At 40.4% G+C, this 18,725-nt stretch overlaps 1 protein-coding gene across 2 annotated transcripts in view; it reads left to right on the plus strand.

Moving 5' to 3' along the window:
* Positions 1–18,725, plus strand: part of WWP1 (WW domain containing E3 ubiquitin protein ligase 1) — a gene marked incomplete in the record, with an annotated part of 149,162 nt that overhangs the window by 79,293 nt on the left and 51,144 nt on the right. For both annotated transcript variants that reach the window (XM_034763223.1, XM_034763224.1), the window contains 7 exon segments: positions 3,502–3,556; positions 3,633–3,717; positions 3,831–3,959; positions 6,067–6,139; positions 7,022–7,093; positions 7,748–7,836; positions 17,764–17,923. In XM_034763223.1, the coding sequence (XP_034619114.1) occupies positions 3,502–3,556; positions 3,633–3,717; positions 3,831–3,959; positions 6,067–6,139; positions 7,022–7,093; positions 7,748–7,836; positions 17,764–17,923 (663 nt within the window).

Here is an 18,725-nt window from a genome sequence, read left to right on the forward strand (position 1 = left end):
AAGTTGTTTATACCTTTTGGCTCAATGTTTTCATCCATAGAATCACCTGATTCTGTAGATAAAGTATATCAACCATAAATTCTAGATTCTCCTAGGTATCCGTTGATTCAGAAGACTCTGTGAACCTCTCAATCACCTTTTTGATGTCTACTTTTTGGCATGTTTTATGTCAGTTACCAACTGTTGTCCTTTACTCTCACCATCATACTGGAATTGTTGTCTGACAGGATGATTATGATTATATAGTTTTTAAGAGTGGAAAAGGTACATTTCATTTGCTATGGAGTTGAATGGCTTACTATGTATAGGTACCTCTGTTCAAGACCAGCAGCTGGTGGCCACGATGTTGTAGTTTTTAAAAAATTCTCAACTCGATTTTGAACTAAAGATTGTCCTTTCTTGGTCACGGAAGTTACATTTATAAGATCTTTTGTGATGCCTTGGTGGAAAATAGTTTTCACCAGATAATAAATACGTTAGCAATGTTTCTCAAAATTCAGAAACTTAAGGTGGTCTTAGCCAAGAAATTAAGGGCTTTTCTCAGCTTACTGATGTCAGTCATACATCTAGTTCTTAGGACATTGTTTATCCTTTTCAACACTTTTACATTTAGGATATATTGGATCGAGAATTCTAATTCTAGTGATCAGTTCTCTTCAGAGTTAAATTTATTCAGTTTCTGTTAGATTAACTGTTTCTGAAAAACCTTATTTTGGAACTAAAAATGAAGTGCCACTCACGTTTTCTAAATCATAAAGTAATTAAGCAAAGTCTCTTGTTTCAGAGAATTGTTAAATAGTGAAGCAGTTCTTGTCAGGGCATAAATTTACATTTGTTCTCACACCTAAACAGATAAAGGGAAGGCTGTCGTCATAAGGAAGGAGCTGTATTTTTAATGGTCGAGGTCGGAGATGATTAAAACTCCTCAAGTTATTGCAGGAAAGCTAAACGCTTTAGCTACACAACTACCATTTTATGCATGTCCATCTCAGAAAAAGCAGTATTTTGTTGTTTGGGAGCCAAATATGTAAGCAGTTAGAGAGGAGAAGTCAGGGTTCACATGTTTTGGTCTTTGTTCTGCCACTGGCTCACTGTGTGAATGTGGAAAAATATTTTTAACTTTTCTGTGTCTTGGTTTCCCCATCTGTAAAATAAGTGGATTTGAGATCTTAGTATCAAAAGTTCCATACAAGTGCAAAGTATCAGTAATATGATCCTTTGGATAGATAAAGTAGTAGATACTCCTACATTGGTTCCCATCCCTCAAAAATCTCATTGTGTATACAAACAGATTGGAATACAGAATACAGACTGGATTGGTGGATTTTAAGATCTGAAATAGTAATTTTTTTTACTTGTAAATTAGGATTCAGAGTCTCAGATCCACCAGTCTGGAGACTGTTGCCCTCTCTTCACTTTTAGGTCCTGTCTATACTGAAGTTTAATCTTTTTTTTTCAAACCCATTCATTAAAGTTTACCACCTAGTACAGATCTAAAACAGTTGTAACAGTAGCCAGTGCAATTACTAATATGCCTAGTAACAACAGCCAGTGTTATTGTTACAAATTTTGTTACAACCTTGGTATGTAGCTCTGCATAGGTTTAGTACAACCATTTTAATGAAATTTGGGTGTTTGTCCAGTTCTTCAGGGAAGAAACGTGTTCACAAAATGGTTCCGCTAATGGCCCCAAACCTAGGCAAACCACATTGCTTGTGCAGCAGAAATAATAATTAAAAAAAAAAAATCCTATCTTGAGGATCCCATGTCAAAATGTGCTCTGCACACCCAACCGCATCCAAACTCAACCACGTGTATTTTGGATGCTTCAGCTCATTTGTGCTTCACACTGGCTTGCACATGGATCAAACCACAAGAAAGAGAACTGTGCTTAATAACTATTTTTAAAAGGCTGTAGATAGCACGGGTTGGGGCTTGGTATTTAGTTCAGAAACAGGTGCCCATAAGGTGTGTCACTCATTTTTATTTATAGCTGAGTCACATGGGCAAGCAGTTGGAAGGATACGTAAAGATGACCCAAGGTGGCACAATCCTGCTTTCCCATTAGCAGACCATAAAGTGGGTAACTCCATCAATTCAGATTGATATATTTAAGACCTAGTAACCAAATTTAAAGATAAGAAGTTACTTTACTATATTCTTCAAAGGATGCATTTTCCCACAACTTAATTTTGTGTTTCTGTTTAGCAGTAAGCTCATCAGAATACTTCTGTAAAGATTAGACATATTCTGTTAAGAAAGGATTGTGAGAACATTTCCATTATAAGCCTTATGAGGTTTAACACTACTGTACAAACAACTGATTCAGTATTTCTTCTATTTTCTTGTAATGGTTCCATAAGACAAGATGGTAGTATAGTACACAGTAACCTTAAAGCCCTTTTAAGTATGACTGGTATTTGCATGCTGATTAGGGCCTCCATTGACGTTATTAATAATAATATTTTGAAGCACCTAGCATCCCTAGTACAAAGCCTTAAAGGAAGCAGTTGACTATATTAAAGATGGTTTTAATTGCTCTTTCGTTTTCTCTCTGACCAGTTGCAAATTGCAATACTTTGAAGTTGTTAAGATGCATGGAACTTCATTTTACTTTGATATAAATCAAAGCAAGATAACTGACAAAATGTCTTGAATCTAAGAGGGTGTGAATGATGTTGAAAACTATAGATGTTGAATGACTAACTATAAATTTAGTACAAAGAGCTAAGGACACAAGGAAAACTTTAAATTCTCCTTACTTTTTTTAGTTTTTGCCTAAACTACAGTATTACTTTAACATAGCTTAATAATTATATACTTTAGTGTTATGTAAATTTTGTGTTGAAATAGTATGTTGCCAAAGAACCATATTCTTGAAATAAAGAATCAGTAACTCAATCAAAAATTCATTTGCCATAAATGGTGCCTGATTTAATTTTTTTAAATGTAAGGTTGATGCTAGTTATTTAGAAATTTTAGGATTGACTAACTTTTTAGACATACTAGTGTTTTAGAGTTTATTCATGTGCTAAAGGTCCTTTCAAGTAAGATAAATGGCTTTGAAATCCAAATGGCAATGAAGAGAAAAATATCAAAAGTAATACTTGATAACATACTTTATTCTTCATTTAGTTATTTGTTATTACTTATAAGGGGTAACATACAAAACTAATACTGTATACTTAGTTTTGAATTTTAACTTTCCTTGGGCATCAGGATAATGTATTTTCATGTAGATCCTTCAGATCTTACTTTACCTTACATGTTTTCCAGTACTGTTGTTAGCAGAACTATTGTTCAAGGGATGCTGGAGAGGACAGTCTAAGCAATTCATATGTAGATTCTTTGGTGGAGACTATCTTTATAGAAAAAGACATGATCTTGTTTATAAGAATTGACAGAACACATAACTTGTGTATTTTAAAAAGTATCTTAATTAGACTTATCTATAATTATTCTTTAATATAAATTTGTGTCTGGTTTGTTCTTTATAACTAGGCTTCAATGTTGTCAGCAGAAAATGATCCACTTGGGCCTTTACCACCAGGCTGGGGTAAGATGATAAGCTATTAATTTAGTAATGTGACTGTAACCAAAATTTGTTATTTAATAATTTTTATTTTTTTCAGAAAGGAGAGTGGATTCAAATGATAGGGTGTACTTTGTGAATCACAACACCAAGACAACACAGTGGGAAGACCCCCGAACTCAAGGGTTGGTGTTATATAATGTCTATATTGATGTGTGCAGATCAAATGATCATACTTAAACATTGTTGTAAGTTTCTTCATGTGAAAAAAGTGTACGGTTTTCAATTCGTTTTACAGTTTACAAAATGAGGACCCACTTCCTGAGGGCTGGGAAATCAGATACACTAGAGAAGGTGTCAGATATTTTGTTGATCATAACACAAGGACAACAACCTTCAATGATCCTCGAACTGGAAAATCCTCTGTGTAAGTGAGCTGCTAATAGAGTTTTTCTTTTTTCTTTTCTTTTTTTTTTTTTTTTAAAGATTATTCACTGTTTAATAGTGAATAGTATTCCACATATTAATGAACAGTTAATATTTTATATGGGCTATCAGCATTAAGTGCAGTACAAGTTGCTGCCTTGTAATTATTTTCTATTTTGGAGATTTAACTACCAACATTACCTTTCTCATTGAAATATTCTGTGATATAACTTTGTTCTAGGGCTGTCAATTAATCACAGTTAACTCAAGCAATTAACACAAAACAAACTAGATAAAAAATTAGTCATAATTAACTGTTTTAATCACACTGTTAAATTTAAATTGATATTTTATTAATGAATATTTTTGGATTTTTGTCTACATTTTCAAATATATTGATTTCAATTACAACACAGAATACAAAGTGTACAGTGCTCATTTTATATTATTTTTATTATAAATATTTGCACTGTAAATATATAAACAAATCGTATTTTTCAATTCACCTTGTACAAGTACTGTAGTGCAGTCTCTATCGTGCAGGTGCAACTTACGAACGTAGAAGTAACTGCACTCAAAAATGAAATAATTTAAAATTTTAGAACCTACAAGTCCACTTAGTCCTATTCTTGTTCAGCCAATTGCTAAGACAAACAAGTTTGTTTACATTTACGAGAGATAATGCTGCTCACTTCTTATTTACGCTGTCACTTGAAAGTGAGAATGGGTGTTTGCATGGCACGGTTGTAGCTGACATTGCAAGGTATTTACGTGACAGGTATGCTAAACATTTGTAAGCCCTTTTATGCTTCGACCACCATTCCAGAGAACATGCTTGCATGTTGATGACGCTCATTACAAAAATAATGCATTAATTAAATTTGTGACTGAACTCCTTGGGGAGAGAATTGTAAGTCTCCTTCTCTTTTTTACCCCCATTCTGCCATATATTTCATGTTATAGCAGTCTTGGATGGTGACCCAGCATATGTTGTTCGATTTAAGAACACTTTCACTTAATATTTGACAAAATGCAAAGAAGATACCAATAGGAGATTTCTAAAGATAGCTACAGCACTCAAACCAATGTTTAAGACTCTGAAGTTTCTTTCCAAATCTGAGAGGGAGGAGATGTGGACCATGCAGTCTGAAGTCTATATTTGTGAATTGCACTTTCATGATAAAGTGATTGCACTATAGTACTTGTATGAGGTGAACTGAAAAATACTCTATATTTTGTTTATTTTTTTTATAGGGCAAGTATTTGTAATAAAAATAATATAAAGTAAGCACTTTATACTTTGTATTCTGTGTTGTAACTGAAATCAACATTTTTTATTTGAAAATGTAGACAAACATCCAAAAAGATTTAAATAAATTGTATCTATTGTTTAACAGTGTGATTAACACTGCAATTAATCAAGCCTATTTTTTAATCTCACAATTAATTGCGATAATTTTTTTTAATTGTTTGATACATCAAATGAACAAAGTAGGGCTAATTATTGTCAAGTGCTCATATACCATGTTTATAAATGCAGTAGAAATAGATTGAGAAGGGCAGTAAAATTTGAATATTAGCTAGATCATAATTATTAATACAATAGTTGAAGAAAATAAAGAATATTCAAATACTGGTAATAAAGTACTCTTTTAGCTGAAATATTGCTATATCAAATATATTGGTAGCTAAACAAAGTAATTCTTGATACCCAGTGTTTCAAAACAATGTACTGATCAATGAATACTTTTTTTTATAGTTCAGTGAATATAGGTGCCCGCATGTTGATAGTGCTCTGAACAGCATCTTACATATAGAGTTAAGACTGACTTCTGATGACATTGTAGGTGGTCTTTTTCGTTAATTTAAGGAGTTAACAGGTTACAAAAGTTAGTTTACATTTAAAATTTGGCTGTGTGATTTTGAACCAACACCAGAAAATAAAACTGGAGCATATGTTAGTCTTTTTATGGTGGCCATTTCTTGTGAGCTTGAATTAGTGTTTTATTGAAATGCACAAACTGTTGGTCTAGTGGTGAAACAAGCTGATTATACTGTTCACTATATGTTGTATTGATTTAAAACACTTCAAATATATTGTTTTACAGAAATAAAGGCCCACAAATTGCTTATGAACGTAGCTTTAGATGGAAACTTGCTCATTTCCGTTACTTGTGTCAGGTACTGTAGTAGTAATTAAATCTATCTCTGAGAATTTGAATTTGTGTTTGTGCTGGGGTTTCATTGACTTAGGCGCCCCCTTGTGGCTGGGTGTGGACATAGCATGCTCCTTTTTCTTAGCACCCTTTGTTGACAGTTGCTTCAACCCTCACATAACTTGGCCCTCTGGCCAGGTCATGCATTTATGTCCATCTCTTTTGGGGTATATAAAGAGTCCAGCAACGGGTGGCTCTGGTGGTTAGATGAGGGGGTCTAGGCCTCTCCTGAATAGAGATCTCGGAGTCTTGATCCTTCTATCTTCAGGACACTCTCTCGCCTAGATTTCCCAGGAGTAGGCTTTCTGCCTTCTGTACCCTCTAGCAGCTGGTGGGGGAAACAGAGGATCACTCTTTCCACCAGGTTCTGATCCAGGGCCCAGTAATAGACAGCTATGTCCTGCACACTAAAGTACTGTTTGTTACCTCCCTGGATCATTTCCTACATGTCCCCTCTTTCCCAAAGGATAAAATAAAGACATTAAATAATTGAAATCAAAGGTAATATGTCAGACCGTCTGAGTGTCTTGAATCTCTTCTCTGTGGGTTTGGCAAAGTGACTACAGCTTGGCCTCAGGCAGCAGGAGCTCCTACAGTGCTCCTTCCCAGGAGCTCTGAGTGTAGGTCAGATCACTTCTATTGCTTGCATGCCTAATGAGCTGGCCTTGCCTTCTTTTGAGTGCCTCCTCCAAGCCATGCATGCTTTGTGAGTGTGGCAGGGGTTGGGGCCACCTGGGATCAGCGCAGCTGCTTAACTCTGCCTTTACTGATATGGGGTTTGTATACTCCGTCACAGCATTCATTTAGCGTATGCTGCCGCTTATGTGGTGTTGTTTTATGCTTACAGTCAAATGCGTTGCCGAGCCATGTGAAGATTAATGTATCCAGACAGACACTGTTTGAGGATTCCTTCCAACAAGTAAGGCTATGATGTCTGGTGTATTAAATATGTTCATTGAAGTAAGACAGTGTTACAATATGCTGCTTTAGTTTGTGACTGCAATCGTTAATAGGGAAAACCTTGATTTTTAAAATTTGTTGTTCTATCATAACTACTACTTCAAAGATTAAACCTGTGTAACTAGGATTTACAATTCTTAACCTATAGCATTGTATACTTCACCGATAATATGCTGCCTTCTGTTCTAAAAAATAGAACATTCCCAGTCTAAAACTGCTCCCTCTCATCCCAGCAAAAATACCATGGAATACCTTCAGAGCCATCAGGAAGAATATTATTAAAGGGAAAAGTATCAAATAGTTTGGACCAAAATTATACTTACCCATTAAAGAAGAGTTGCCTAATATATTGAAATAATTTGTTCAATACTTTCCCTGTTATTCAATACAAAATTTGTAAACTAAAATAATTTAACAAAGCTATTAAATGAATATTCGTACCTCTGTTTAAGGTAAAATGTCCTGATCCCCAACTGGGTCTTTAGGTGCTACCATAATACATATAATTAATAATAGTCTGAATTTGAAAAAATCAGTTTGTTTAATGGGTTGAAAGTAAATTAATTTAATGAGCCTTTGTATTTTTTTAACTTTGTTTAAAATTGTTTCATAGATCATGGCTTTAAAACCTTATGATTTAAGGAGGCGATTATATGTTATATTCAGAGGTGAAGAAGGATTGGATTATGGTGGTTTGGCAAGGTAAAGAAAATTCCTTATCAACCTTGTTTTAAATACTTGTAGATTTTATTTTTAAATTAGACGATTGCACTCTTATCAAAATAGGGTTGTAAATTGTGGAAAGAGGCCCACTCACTTTGCATATTCTATTGTTGTGACCTAGGTAACCTTTTTAGCCACTTTCAGTAAGTCAACCTGGGACCCAAGGGGTGCTTTTTACTCTCTCTCTCTCTCTCTCAAAATCCACCCAAATAAAGTTGAATTATAAGCCTCTAAAAATTGCAGTTTGCACATGTTCTGTAGAGGTTTGTTAGAGGCTGGCAGGAAAATTCTTCAAACATTCTGAGGGGCCAAGCAGGACTACTTCTTTGATTAGTGTCCCTATGGGTGCTTTGTTTTAGGAGCACATGTGCACCTTTGATCGCAGATTTTTGGTAGCAGTGCCTGCACATGTGCCCTACACATCCTCATGCCCTGTATCGAAGCTTTGTAGGGCTATGTGAGCAAATCGCCCTCAATTCCTTCTCAACCGCCTTTGGCCAGAGGTGGAGTCTACTATCAAGTAGATGGAGTCTACTGTGTACCTGTTTTCCCCCTTGTATTAGTGTTTTAGCTTTGTAGTTAGTTCCAAGTAGTAGTAGGTTTAGTACCTTATAATTGAAACATTTGTTCCCCTTTCCTTTTCTAACAGCAACAAAAAAACCCAAAACATGTATACATACACGCACACACACTCTTTTGGTTTTCTTTTTCCACTAATAAGGGCTTGAAAAACTTTTTCTTGTCAGGGGTGATGGGCTCACCAGGATTTAACAGGTACTTCTCTTGTCGAGAAGCAGTCCTTTTTAGTGACTAGCACTCCCACTGAACTTGTTGCATGGAAGACTCTCACGTTCCCAGCAAGTGTAAAATCCATTCTTCTTTTAAGGGATGAGCCCGTAAAAACAAGAATATTGAGTATAGGTTATTAATGATGAAGCAAGCTTTAAAACCGGCTTCGGACCTGGGTATAGCGACACTCCCCTGTATGGGGACCCTTCACGTCTGTCAGTGCCCTGTCGTCCTGGAGATCACGGTCACTGATAGCTTCCAAGGGAAAGACAGTACCAAAACTCCACTTCCCAAAACTCTCTCCTTGACTGGCATACCAACAACCGCACTGCCAATAACGAGAGCTTCCCATTCCAGGGATAATGAAGAGGATAAGAAGAGCAAAACAGAGTTCTTCTTTGAGTGATTGCACATGTCCTTTCTACTGTAGGTGGGTGTGTGGATCTCGTGCAGAGTTGTTGGAGATTTTTTCCTTGGCAGTACTTTTCAGGGCAGCATGAGCCTCGTGCCACTTCATGCAGGCATAAAGGGAGCCGCTCTGCCCCTGACCCCACTCAGTTCTTTCCTAGTTCCAGTGATGGTTGTTGTTGGAGCTGCGATCTTTGTTTCTTCATATCTTCCATTCCTTAATGTAACTTGTACCTGTAGTATTAGTTTTTAGTCTTTTATAGTATATCTGAAGAGTTAGTTATAGGATTAAGTTAAGTGTAGTATAGTACACTTTTAGTGTAGGATTACTGGTGTCCCGAATGGGTACCGGGCTTGTTACCAGACTGATACCCTGTTCTCCTGGCTTCAAGGCCTGTTATTCATGTAACAAGTCTATGCCAGTGAGTGACCCACACCACAACTTCTTAACTGTCTGGGAGAGGTGCGTGTTAGTGACAGATGTCACATTTGTAGAGGGTTCAACCCTGCTTGAAAAATGACAGGGCTACCAGACTCAAGTACTTGCTCAAGGTGTCTGTGGTTCTTCTGCCGTTGGAATCCTCCTGCTCTGAATGGGTACCAAGCACTTCCGAGTCTGTTAGGAGTGCTCTTCCTGTTCTAACAGCATCCTCAGGCTGAACTGCGTTGCTGGTGCCAAAGAGACTGCATAAGTCTCCTAAAGACTTGGTACCAGGACCCTCTAAAAGGAAGGCACTGAGTGTTCAAAGGACTCGGAGGGTCACTCAAAAAAGTCAAATCCTTTGGAGCAATCTGTGAGCCGGGAGGGACTGCTGATTCTGGATCCCAGGAAGGGTCTGTTGGGACTAATCCTTGAAGAATTGGCACACCATTCAGTACTGCAGGCTCAAGGAGCCCTTTCTGGTGTCATTGACACCTGTGGCTTTCAAGGCAGCCAGAGAGTTGCTTAACTTGTTGGTACCAGCTTCTCCTGTGATTCAAGAGCCTTGTACGATAGCAGTATTGGAACCAGGTGCTCCTCTGGGCCTGGCTCCAGCCCCAGAGCACCACTTGGTACCAGCCACTTATACTCTTGCAGCATCCTTTTTGTAGGATTGCACCCAGAGGTAAGCCAGCAATGATTTTACAGATGCCTTCTTCATCAGGGCTGGAACTTCTGTCCCTGGTACTGACAGATTCAGCTCCCCTTTGGAGGAAACAGACTCCCCACTGGACTCGAAAGTCGGATCCTTTGTGTCCTGACCTGAGCATGCCCACCAACAGGGGTTGGCATCACCATGTTGTGTAACGGATACTTGACAAAATTTCCATACTTAGTGACGGACATGAAGGAAGGGGTGGAGGGTTGTCATTCACTCATTCGATTTTTTTGGGAAAAATTAGCATGGACCTCAAAATTTTTTACCACAGACACTTGTGTCCTTGTATGGACACGTTGCTGACCCCTGCCCACCTGCCCCAGTGGGGTACCTGCCAGCAGTGGTACCATTCACAGTCTCAGCATCCTAAGAGCCAGGGGCCTACAGAGAACTGGGTCCAATCTCCATACCAGTGATCCTCCTCTACCCTGTAGGGTTTTCCTCCACGTTCCCAAACCTCTGGAGCATCTACAGGAAGGTCACCATCTTCCTTCCTCTGGTACCAGGCTTGGTACTGTGCAGGCGGAGTTGCATGCTTAGGATTCCCCTGTAGAGGCATTGGAGGAGGGAACTTCTCAACAATCTTTGGCCTCTTCTTTTTTGTCGTCTGATGAGGCAGTAGTGACTGAATCTACTTCTCCCCTTCATAATGATTTTAGAGCTCATGAAGACTTGTTGAGGAGGGTGGCTGTAGCTCTAGATATCCAGTCAGAAGAGATACAGGAAAGGACACGTAGGCTTGTGGGCATTTTAGCCTCTGCAGGACCCTCTAGGGTAGCTCTCCCTATTAATGAGACTATGCTGGATCCTGTCAAGATTTTATGGGAGACCTCCTCTTCTCTGCCTCCCACTGCCAAGATAGTGAAGAAGAGATGCAGTCAATCAACGAGGCAGAGAACACCAACCCAGATACACCCCATATGACAGAGTGGAAAAGGTTAGATATTTTTGGCCACAAGGCCTATTCATCAGCCACTCTGCAATTTCGGATTGCCATGTACGCCTCATTGTTGGTGAAATACGACCACACTAATTATTCCAAATTGACAGACTTTATTGACCACATACCAGAGGACATAAGGAACCAATTTTAAGCCATCATCTCAGAGGGCCATCTCCAAGCTAGAACTGCCTTACAGGTGTCTTTAGATACAGCAGACACAGCAGCATGCGCCACAGCCACAGTTATGCACAGTGCTTTGTGGCTTCACCTGTCCGGCTTCCCTAGGGAGGTGCAATCTGCTATGGGAGGACCTCCCCTTTGATGGCCAGAAGCTGTTTGCAGCAAAGACCGATGAGTCCCTTCAACACACTGAAGGACTCTCGGTGACCCTTCGCTCCCTTGGGATATACACTCCTGCATCAAGAAAAAAACAGGGTAAATGCTGTCCCACACAGTGTACAAGGTCTGCCCCATATGTCCAACAACAGAGGCAGTATGACACACACAAGCAGACGGAGACTTCCAAGGTGTTTACCTCCTCCGGCTGAATCATCGGCGTCTCAACAGCCACCTGCAAAACAAGAATTTTGAGGGTTCGATCGAGGGCCCAAGAGACCTCCCCCATTCTTCAGTGCTGACACCATCATTGACCATCCCCTTTTTGGACACCGTTTGATCCCTTTCTATTCAGCATGGAAATCCATCACCACAGACAAATGGGTTCTAGAAATAATCCACACAGGCTATTTGATACCATTCACCTCCATCCACCCTCCGTCTCCATCACATTTCAGGGACTCCTCTTATGAACAACTTCTACAGCAAGAAGTAGCCCACCTTCTACGTCTGGGTGCTAAGGAACTGGTACCATCCTAACACAGATGGAAGGGTTTTTATTCCCACTACTTCTTAACCCAGAAAAAGAATGGAGGATGGAGACCTATTCTAGACCTCAGAAAACTCAACAAATTTGTAAAGGTCCAACAGTTAAGGATAGTCACATTAGCAACAATAATACCAGCACAGGAACAGGGGAACTGATTCTTGGCTCTCTAAGATGCCTATTTTCACTGTACATCCCACTCACAGGAGGTTCCTCAGATTTACTCCGGGGACAGAACATATCAATACAAAGTTCTGCCTTTTGGACTTTGACAGCACCACGGGTGTTTCTAAAATTCTCGATGTACTGGCGGCACACGTCCAGGGATTGATAATTACCTTCTTGGACAATTTCCTACTAAAAGCATCCACCCGGGAAGATGCCCTAGACATTACTCACAGGAAAATCACCCTCTTTTTTGCAACTGGGATTACAACTAAACATACAAAAATCAGCAGTGATACCGGTGCAGAAACTGGACTTCATTGAGGCCCATCTCGATGTTCTGGAGGCCAAAGCATCACTACCGCCAAACAGAGTTGTCACTATAGTTAATCTGATCTCCATAGTACTGAACAGTGCACACATATCGGCACGGGCCTGTCTCCAACTATTAGGCCATATGGCAGCAACCACATTCGTGGTACGACTTCACATGCGCTGCATCCAGGGTTTGCTAAGAGCCATCTACATTCCACACAGACACAGCCTGAACAAGCGCCTCACCATGCTGCTCAAAGTTCAAGACATTCTACACTGGTGGACCCAACCCCACAATGTGTGTGTGGGAGTGCCTTTCACACAGATTGAGCCTTCAATGATTCTCACAACAGACACATCCTTGATAGGTTGTGGGGGAGAGAGGGGCTTACCTACAGCACCACACAGTTCAGGCCTGATGGTCTCCTAACGAGACACGGTTACACATAAACCTTCTGGAACTGCCTGCAGTTCACAATGTGTGCTTGCACATCCTGCCCTTGATCAGGAACGAGACCATAAGGGTAATGACGGACAACATTACCTGCATGTTTTATATAAACTGGCAGGGAGGGGCAAAATTACATTCCCTATGTGCCGAAGCCATGAAACTAAGGAACTGGTATATCTGGCACAATGTCCACATATCAACCAGGATGTCCGAACACTCCAGCGGATATGCTGAGCAGAGAATTCTCTCAAGACTACAAGTGGGACCTAAACAACAAAGGCCTACAGAACATATTCAAACACTGGGGTCACCCATCCATAGGCCTCTTCAGGAAATCCCAGAATTACAAATGCCCATAATTCTGCTTGAGAGCAGGGTGGGTTTCCAATCACTGGGCAATGCCTTCTTCCTCAAATGGGATGCATCTCTGCTATAAGTGTTTCCCCTGATCCCCCTACTGTTGAGGGTTAAATACAAAATAAGAACCCCCCCAAGGCCAAAGTCCTCTTGATAACCCCCACGTGGCCCAGACAAACTTGGTACTCGTACCTGTTGCGGATGACAGTACATACATTACCCACTCTTCCACTTGTGCCAAACCTTTTCTCACAGGATGCTGGACAGGTCTACCACCTGAACCTGGAGAGACTTCACCTGAGAGGATGGCTGCTACAGGGTTCCATCATGACGAACTGACCTGAAGGACATAGTGAAGGTGAAGGACATATTACTAAAGAGCAGAAGGGCAACCACACATAGAATCATAGAAGATTAGGGTTGGAAGAGACCTCAGGAGGTCATCTAGTCCAACCCCCTGCTCAAAGCAGGACCAATCCCACTAAATCATCCCAGCCAGGGCTTTGTCAAGCAAGGCCTTAAAATCTCTAAGAATGCAGATTCCGTCACCTCCCTCGGTAACCCATTCCAGTGCTTCACCACCCTCTGAGTGAAATAGTTTTTTCCTAGTATCTAACCTAGACCTCCACCTACTGCAACTTGAGACCATTGCTCCTTGTTCGGTCATCTGTCACTACTGAGAACAGCCGAGCTCCATCCTGTTTGGAACCCCCTTTCAGGTAGGTAGTTGAAGGCTGCTATCAAATCTCCCCCTCACTCTTCTCTTCTGCAGACTAAATAAGCCCAGTTCCCTCAGCCTCTCCTCATAAGTCTTGTGCCCCAGCCCCCAAATCATTTTTGTTGCCCTCGACAGGACTCTCTCCAATTTGTTCACATCCTTTCTGTGAAGGCCCAAAACCAGATGCAGTATTCCAGATGTGGCCTCATCAGTGCTGAATAGAGGGGAATAATCACTTCCCTCCATCTGCTGGCAATGCTCCTACTAATGCAGCCCAATATGCCGTTAGCCTTCTTGGCAACAAGAGCACACTGTTGACTCATATCCAGCTTCTCGTCCACTGTAATCCCCAGGTCCTTTTCTGCAGAACTGCTGCTTAGCCAGTCGGTCTCCAACCTGTAGCAGTGCATGGGATTCTTCCGTCCTAAGTTCAGGACCTCTGCACTTGTCCTTGTTGAACCTCATCAGATTTCTTTTGGCCCAATCCTCCAATTTGTCTAGGTCACTCTGGACCCTATCCCTACCCTCCAGCATATCTACCTCTCCCCCCAGGTTAGTGTCATCCGCGATATACATATATATCTGCATAAATGGAAGAGATTCAAACATATGGTGTCAAAATAAACAAGCCAGGGCTGTTACCGCTCCCTTACCCGTGATATTAGAATACATATTGGAGCTAAGGAAATCTGGATTATCCCATAGTTCAATCAGAGTACATCTCGTGGCGCTTACCGCTTTCCACCACAAAGAGGACGGGATGTCTATATTTGTCCACCTAATCAGCAAATATTTCCTTAAGGAAATGAATACCCTAAAATATGTGTACCTACCCCACTTTGGGACTTGAACTTGGTACTATGCTGCCTCACTGGGCCACCATTTGAACTCTTCGAAAAATAATCTCTGACACATCTGTCGATGAAGGTGGTGTTCTTAGTAGATATCAGCTAGAGGCTCTCATGGCATACCCACCATATATCATCTTTTTCAAGGACAAAGTCACCCTAAAACCTTACCCAAAATTTTTACCTAAAGTACCTTCTTCTTTCCACTTAAACCAACCAGTCCATCTTCCCTCATTCTTCCCTAAACCTCATGGTAATAAACAGGACTCAGTACTACATACTCTATATGTCAGATGTGTCTTAGCATTCTACCTTGAAAGAACTAAGCCCTTCAAAAAGTCACCGAGGCTTTTTATTTCGACTTTGGATCTATCTAAAAGTTCCACTATTTCCGAACAGAGGCTATCTAAATGGATTTCCAGGTGCATTCACGTTTGCTACCAATGGAAGGATCTGCAACCCTCAGTGGGGATCCAAACCCACTCCACCAGATCGCTATCAACTTTAGTAGCCTTTCTAAAAAACATACTGATCACGGACATATGTAGAGCAGCCACCTGGGTGTCTGCGCACACATTCACAAAACATTATGCAGTCAACCAGGGCTCAAGATTGGCTGCATTGTTAAGACTTATTGTGTTATCATCACTTACTCATGCAACTACCGAGAGGCACCACTCGACAGTCACCTGAAGTGGAGCACCCACAGAAATGGTCCTCGAAGAAGGAGAAGGTTACTCATCCTGTGCAGTAACTGAGGTGAGATTCTTTGAGATGAGTGTCACTGTGGGTGCTCCACTACCCACCCTTCTCCCCCCTACTTCAGAGTTCAATGTCCAGACTCTGTTGTAGAGAAGGAACTGAAGAGCAAGGGTCTGTTCATGGGGTGTTAGTTAGGCGCCAACAACAGTGTGAGACAGGGAGAGGGCATGCACAACCTAGATGAGCACTGCTGCAGAAATTCTCTGATCAAAGGCACAGAGACACACATCACCTGAAGTGGAGCACTCAGAGGGACATCCATCTCGAAGAGCCTCAGTTACTGTACTGGGTGAGTAACCTTCTCTTCAAGACCTCCTGTTCGAAGGCCCCTTGCTGTTTTCTAGTAAAACTGATAAGAGGCTTCATAGCCTTAAGGATTCACAGACATCATGGTCACTAAGTGACTGAAGCGCTGATCAAAGGGGAGAGCCTGGCTGAAGGTGAGAAGCATCTAAGTTTGTAAGGGCATTGAAAGTGTTAAGATCAGCTTAGAATGCATTTTGCTTTTATTTCATTTGACCAAACCCCTAGACTTTCTACTGCAGATAAGCACTCCTTTAAACCTATTTCCCCTCAGACTTTTTAAGTGGATCTCTGAATATATTATTGCCTACTATGGTTTCAACGAGGTTACATATATAATAAGAGTGACTGGATACTCTACTGCTATGTCTGTATCTATATTCAAAGACGTTCCAGTTACTGAGATTTGCAGGGCAGCAACATGGTCCTTGGTGCACACATTTTCTGACTACTATGCCCTAATTCATGCTGCAAGATCAGATGCAGCAGTAGTCAATGCAGTTCTTTCTTCAGTGATAGACTCTGTTCCAAAACTCCTACCTCTTTAAAGGGTTACTACTAAGGAGTCACCTAAAGTGGAATACCCACAGGGACGCTACTTGAAGACGGAACGGTGACTCAACTTGTGCAGTAACTGGAGTTCTTTGAGATGCATATCCCTGTGGGTGCTCTGCAATCCACCCTCCTCCCCTGCTTCAGAGCTGCCTCTGTGGGTTTTGCAGTAGAGAAGGAACTGAGGGCAGTTCACCGGTGTAGCCCTATATAGGCTTGGTACAGGGCATAAGGATATGTTGAGTGCATGTGTGGGCAGAAAGGGTACTGCTACTAAAAATCTCCAATCAGAGGCCCGGGGCACATGTCCCTCAAGTGGAACATCCAAAGGGACACACATTTTAAAGAACTCCAGTTACTTCACAAGGTGAGTAACCTCTCCTTTCCCTGCAATTCCTTGTCCTGACAGCTGGGTGCTACTATGATGACAGGACCCTTAAATGAGAACAGAAAGTGTTTTTCTTGTGCTCTCAGTGCTCCACTTGCTGGTATTCAGGCAGTATGGAGGAGAAGGAGGAAGAGGAAGAAGCAGCGCTACTTAAATGCATAGAGGTTTGGAGCAGAGAAATTAGGGAGACAGGCTGGGAGTTGATAGGAGCAGGGCAGAAAGGAACAGAAGGGGGCAGGATGGTGGCAGTAGCGAAATGCTAGGGGTTGGGAAGGGCAGGCTGGGTAGGGATAGGGGCAAAAAGGTCTGTACCCCAAAACGCCCTTCTAAAGCATGGGATACAACTGAAGTTTTTTAATCTCAGTAGCTGTGAAACTCACAGGCAAAGTGTGTGTCTCATTCCTCTTCAGTGGCTGATCCATGTATTCAGCATATGGTGTGAATGGTGTGCAGTAAATAAGGCATGGGGCCACACATTGAATTATGAGGAAAAATGAAATATTGAATACTTGCTCATTTGATGAACACCGTCTATCCTGTATATTGATTGAGGCACCGGTCCGGTGGGGAAAAAATATAATATGTAGTCATATAATTACAGATTGTATCAGAATGCAGACTCAGAAATGAGCTGAATTAAGGCTACACAGGAACTTTAATTCTAACATTTCCTAACTTTTGAGAACTTGACTTTCTAGTGTTAATTTTTGTATTGCCTTTTTTGTTTGTAGTACATATACAATGCCAAGTATCATGTTCTTTCTAATACAGCTCTGTGAACAATATTTTTGTTTAAACCATTTTGCTTATCCATTTGTAGGAAGCTGTGATAAAAATCTGTATTTGTTATGGATTATCTCTGTTGTTTTGTTTTATTTTGTTTAGAGAATGGTTTTTCTTACTTTCCCATGAAGTTCTAAACCCTATGTACTGTCTATTTGAGTATGCTGGCAAGAGCAACTATTGTCTGCAGATAAATCCAGCATCAACAATTAATCCAGATCATCTTTCATATTTCTGTTTCATTGGGCGCTTTATTGCTATGGTAAGTTGAATTCTAAAAGTGTTATTTTTTTGTTGTTTTGGTTAATTTTAAATTTGTTACAGAAACAATAAAATATATGTATCTTCTTACATTTCTTCCCTAATATTTTTTCAGCTCTAGCTAAATAGGAGACTTAAGTATGTACGGCTGTTGATCCAGGATCATTCATTAACTATAAGTCTCTTATATTCATAAGATTCCTGAGGATGATCATAAAGTTTGTGAGCAGAAAAGAAGTGTCAAAATGTTAGTCTAAGTTTGATCCAGATATTTGATACAGAATGTTGATTTGATTTTTTTTTTTCATATACCTCATTTGGCTGTCTAAATAAGTATCTTCTTGAAAATCTGTCCAAAATCTTCATAGGAAAGACTCTCCAACCTATGTAGGCTACAGCAAAAGTATACATTAATTTAATTTTTACAAAAGACTAATCAAAAACTACTGAAATATTGTTTACTGTACACTGTAAATCATCTCAAGCTTGATTCTCACTGAACCTGAACGGAGCTTAGATGTAATGGAGGATGATAGGGAGCTGATCGCACCATCCTTTGATACTCAGTCACCCATACCCTCCTTAAATTAAAAGGGTCATTTTAACATATGCCACTGGCATAAGGTCCCTTATGCACCTAATGTCTGAAAATTTAGCTGTAATGGAGACCCTCTCTGCCATGCTCCTTCCCTTCCTCTATTGACATGCCTTCCTTTCCACATCACCATTATGCCTTCTGCTGGGAAGGACAGGGTGGAGCACATAGGAGGAAGGCTCTATAAGACTAGATGCAATGCCTTACA

Source organism: Trachemys scripta, chromosome 2, assembly GCF_013100865.1.
Source record: "Trachemys scripta elegans isolate TJP31775 chromosome 2, CAS_Tse_1.0, whole genome shotgun sequence".
Classification (NCBI taxonomy): domain Eukaryota; kingdom Metazoa; phylum Chordata; order Testudines; family Emydidae; genus Trachemys; species Trachemys scripta.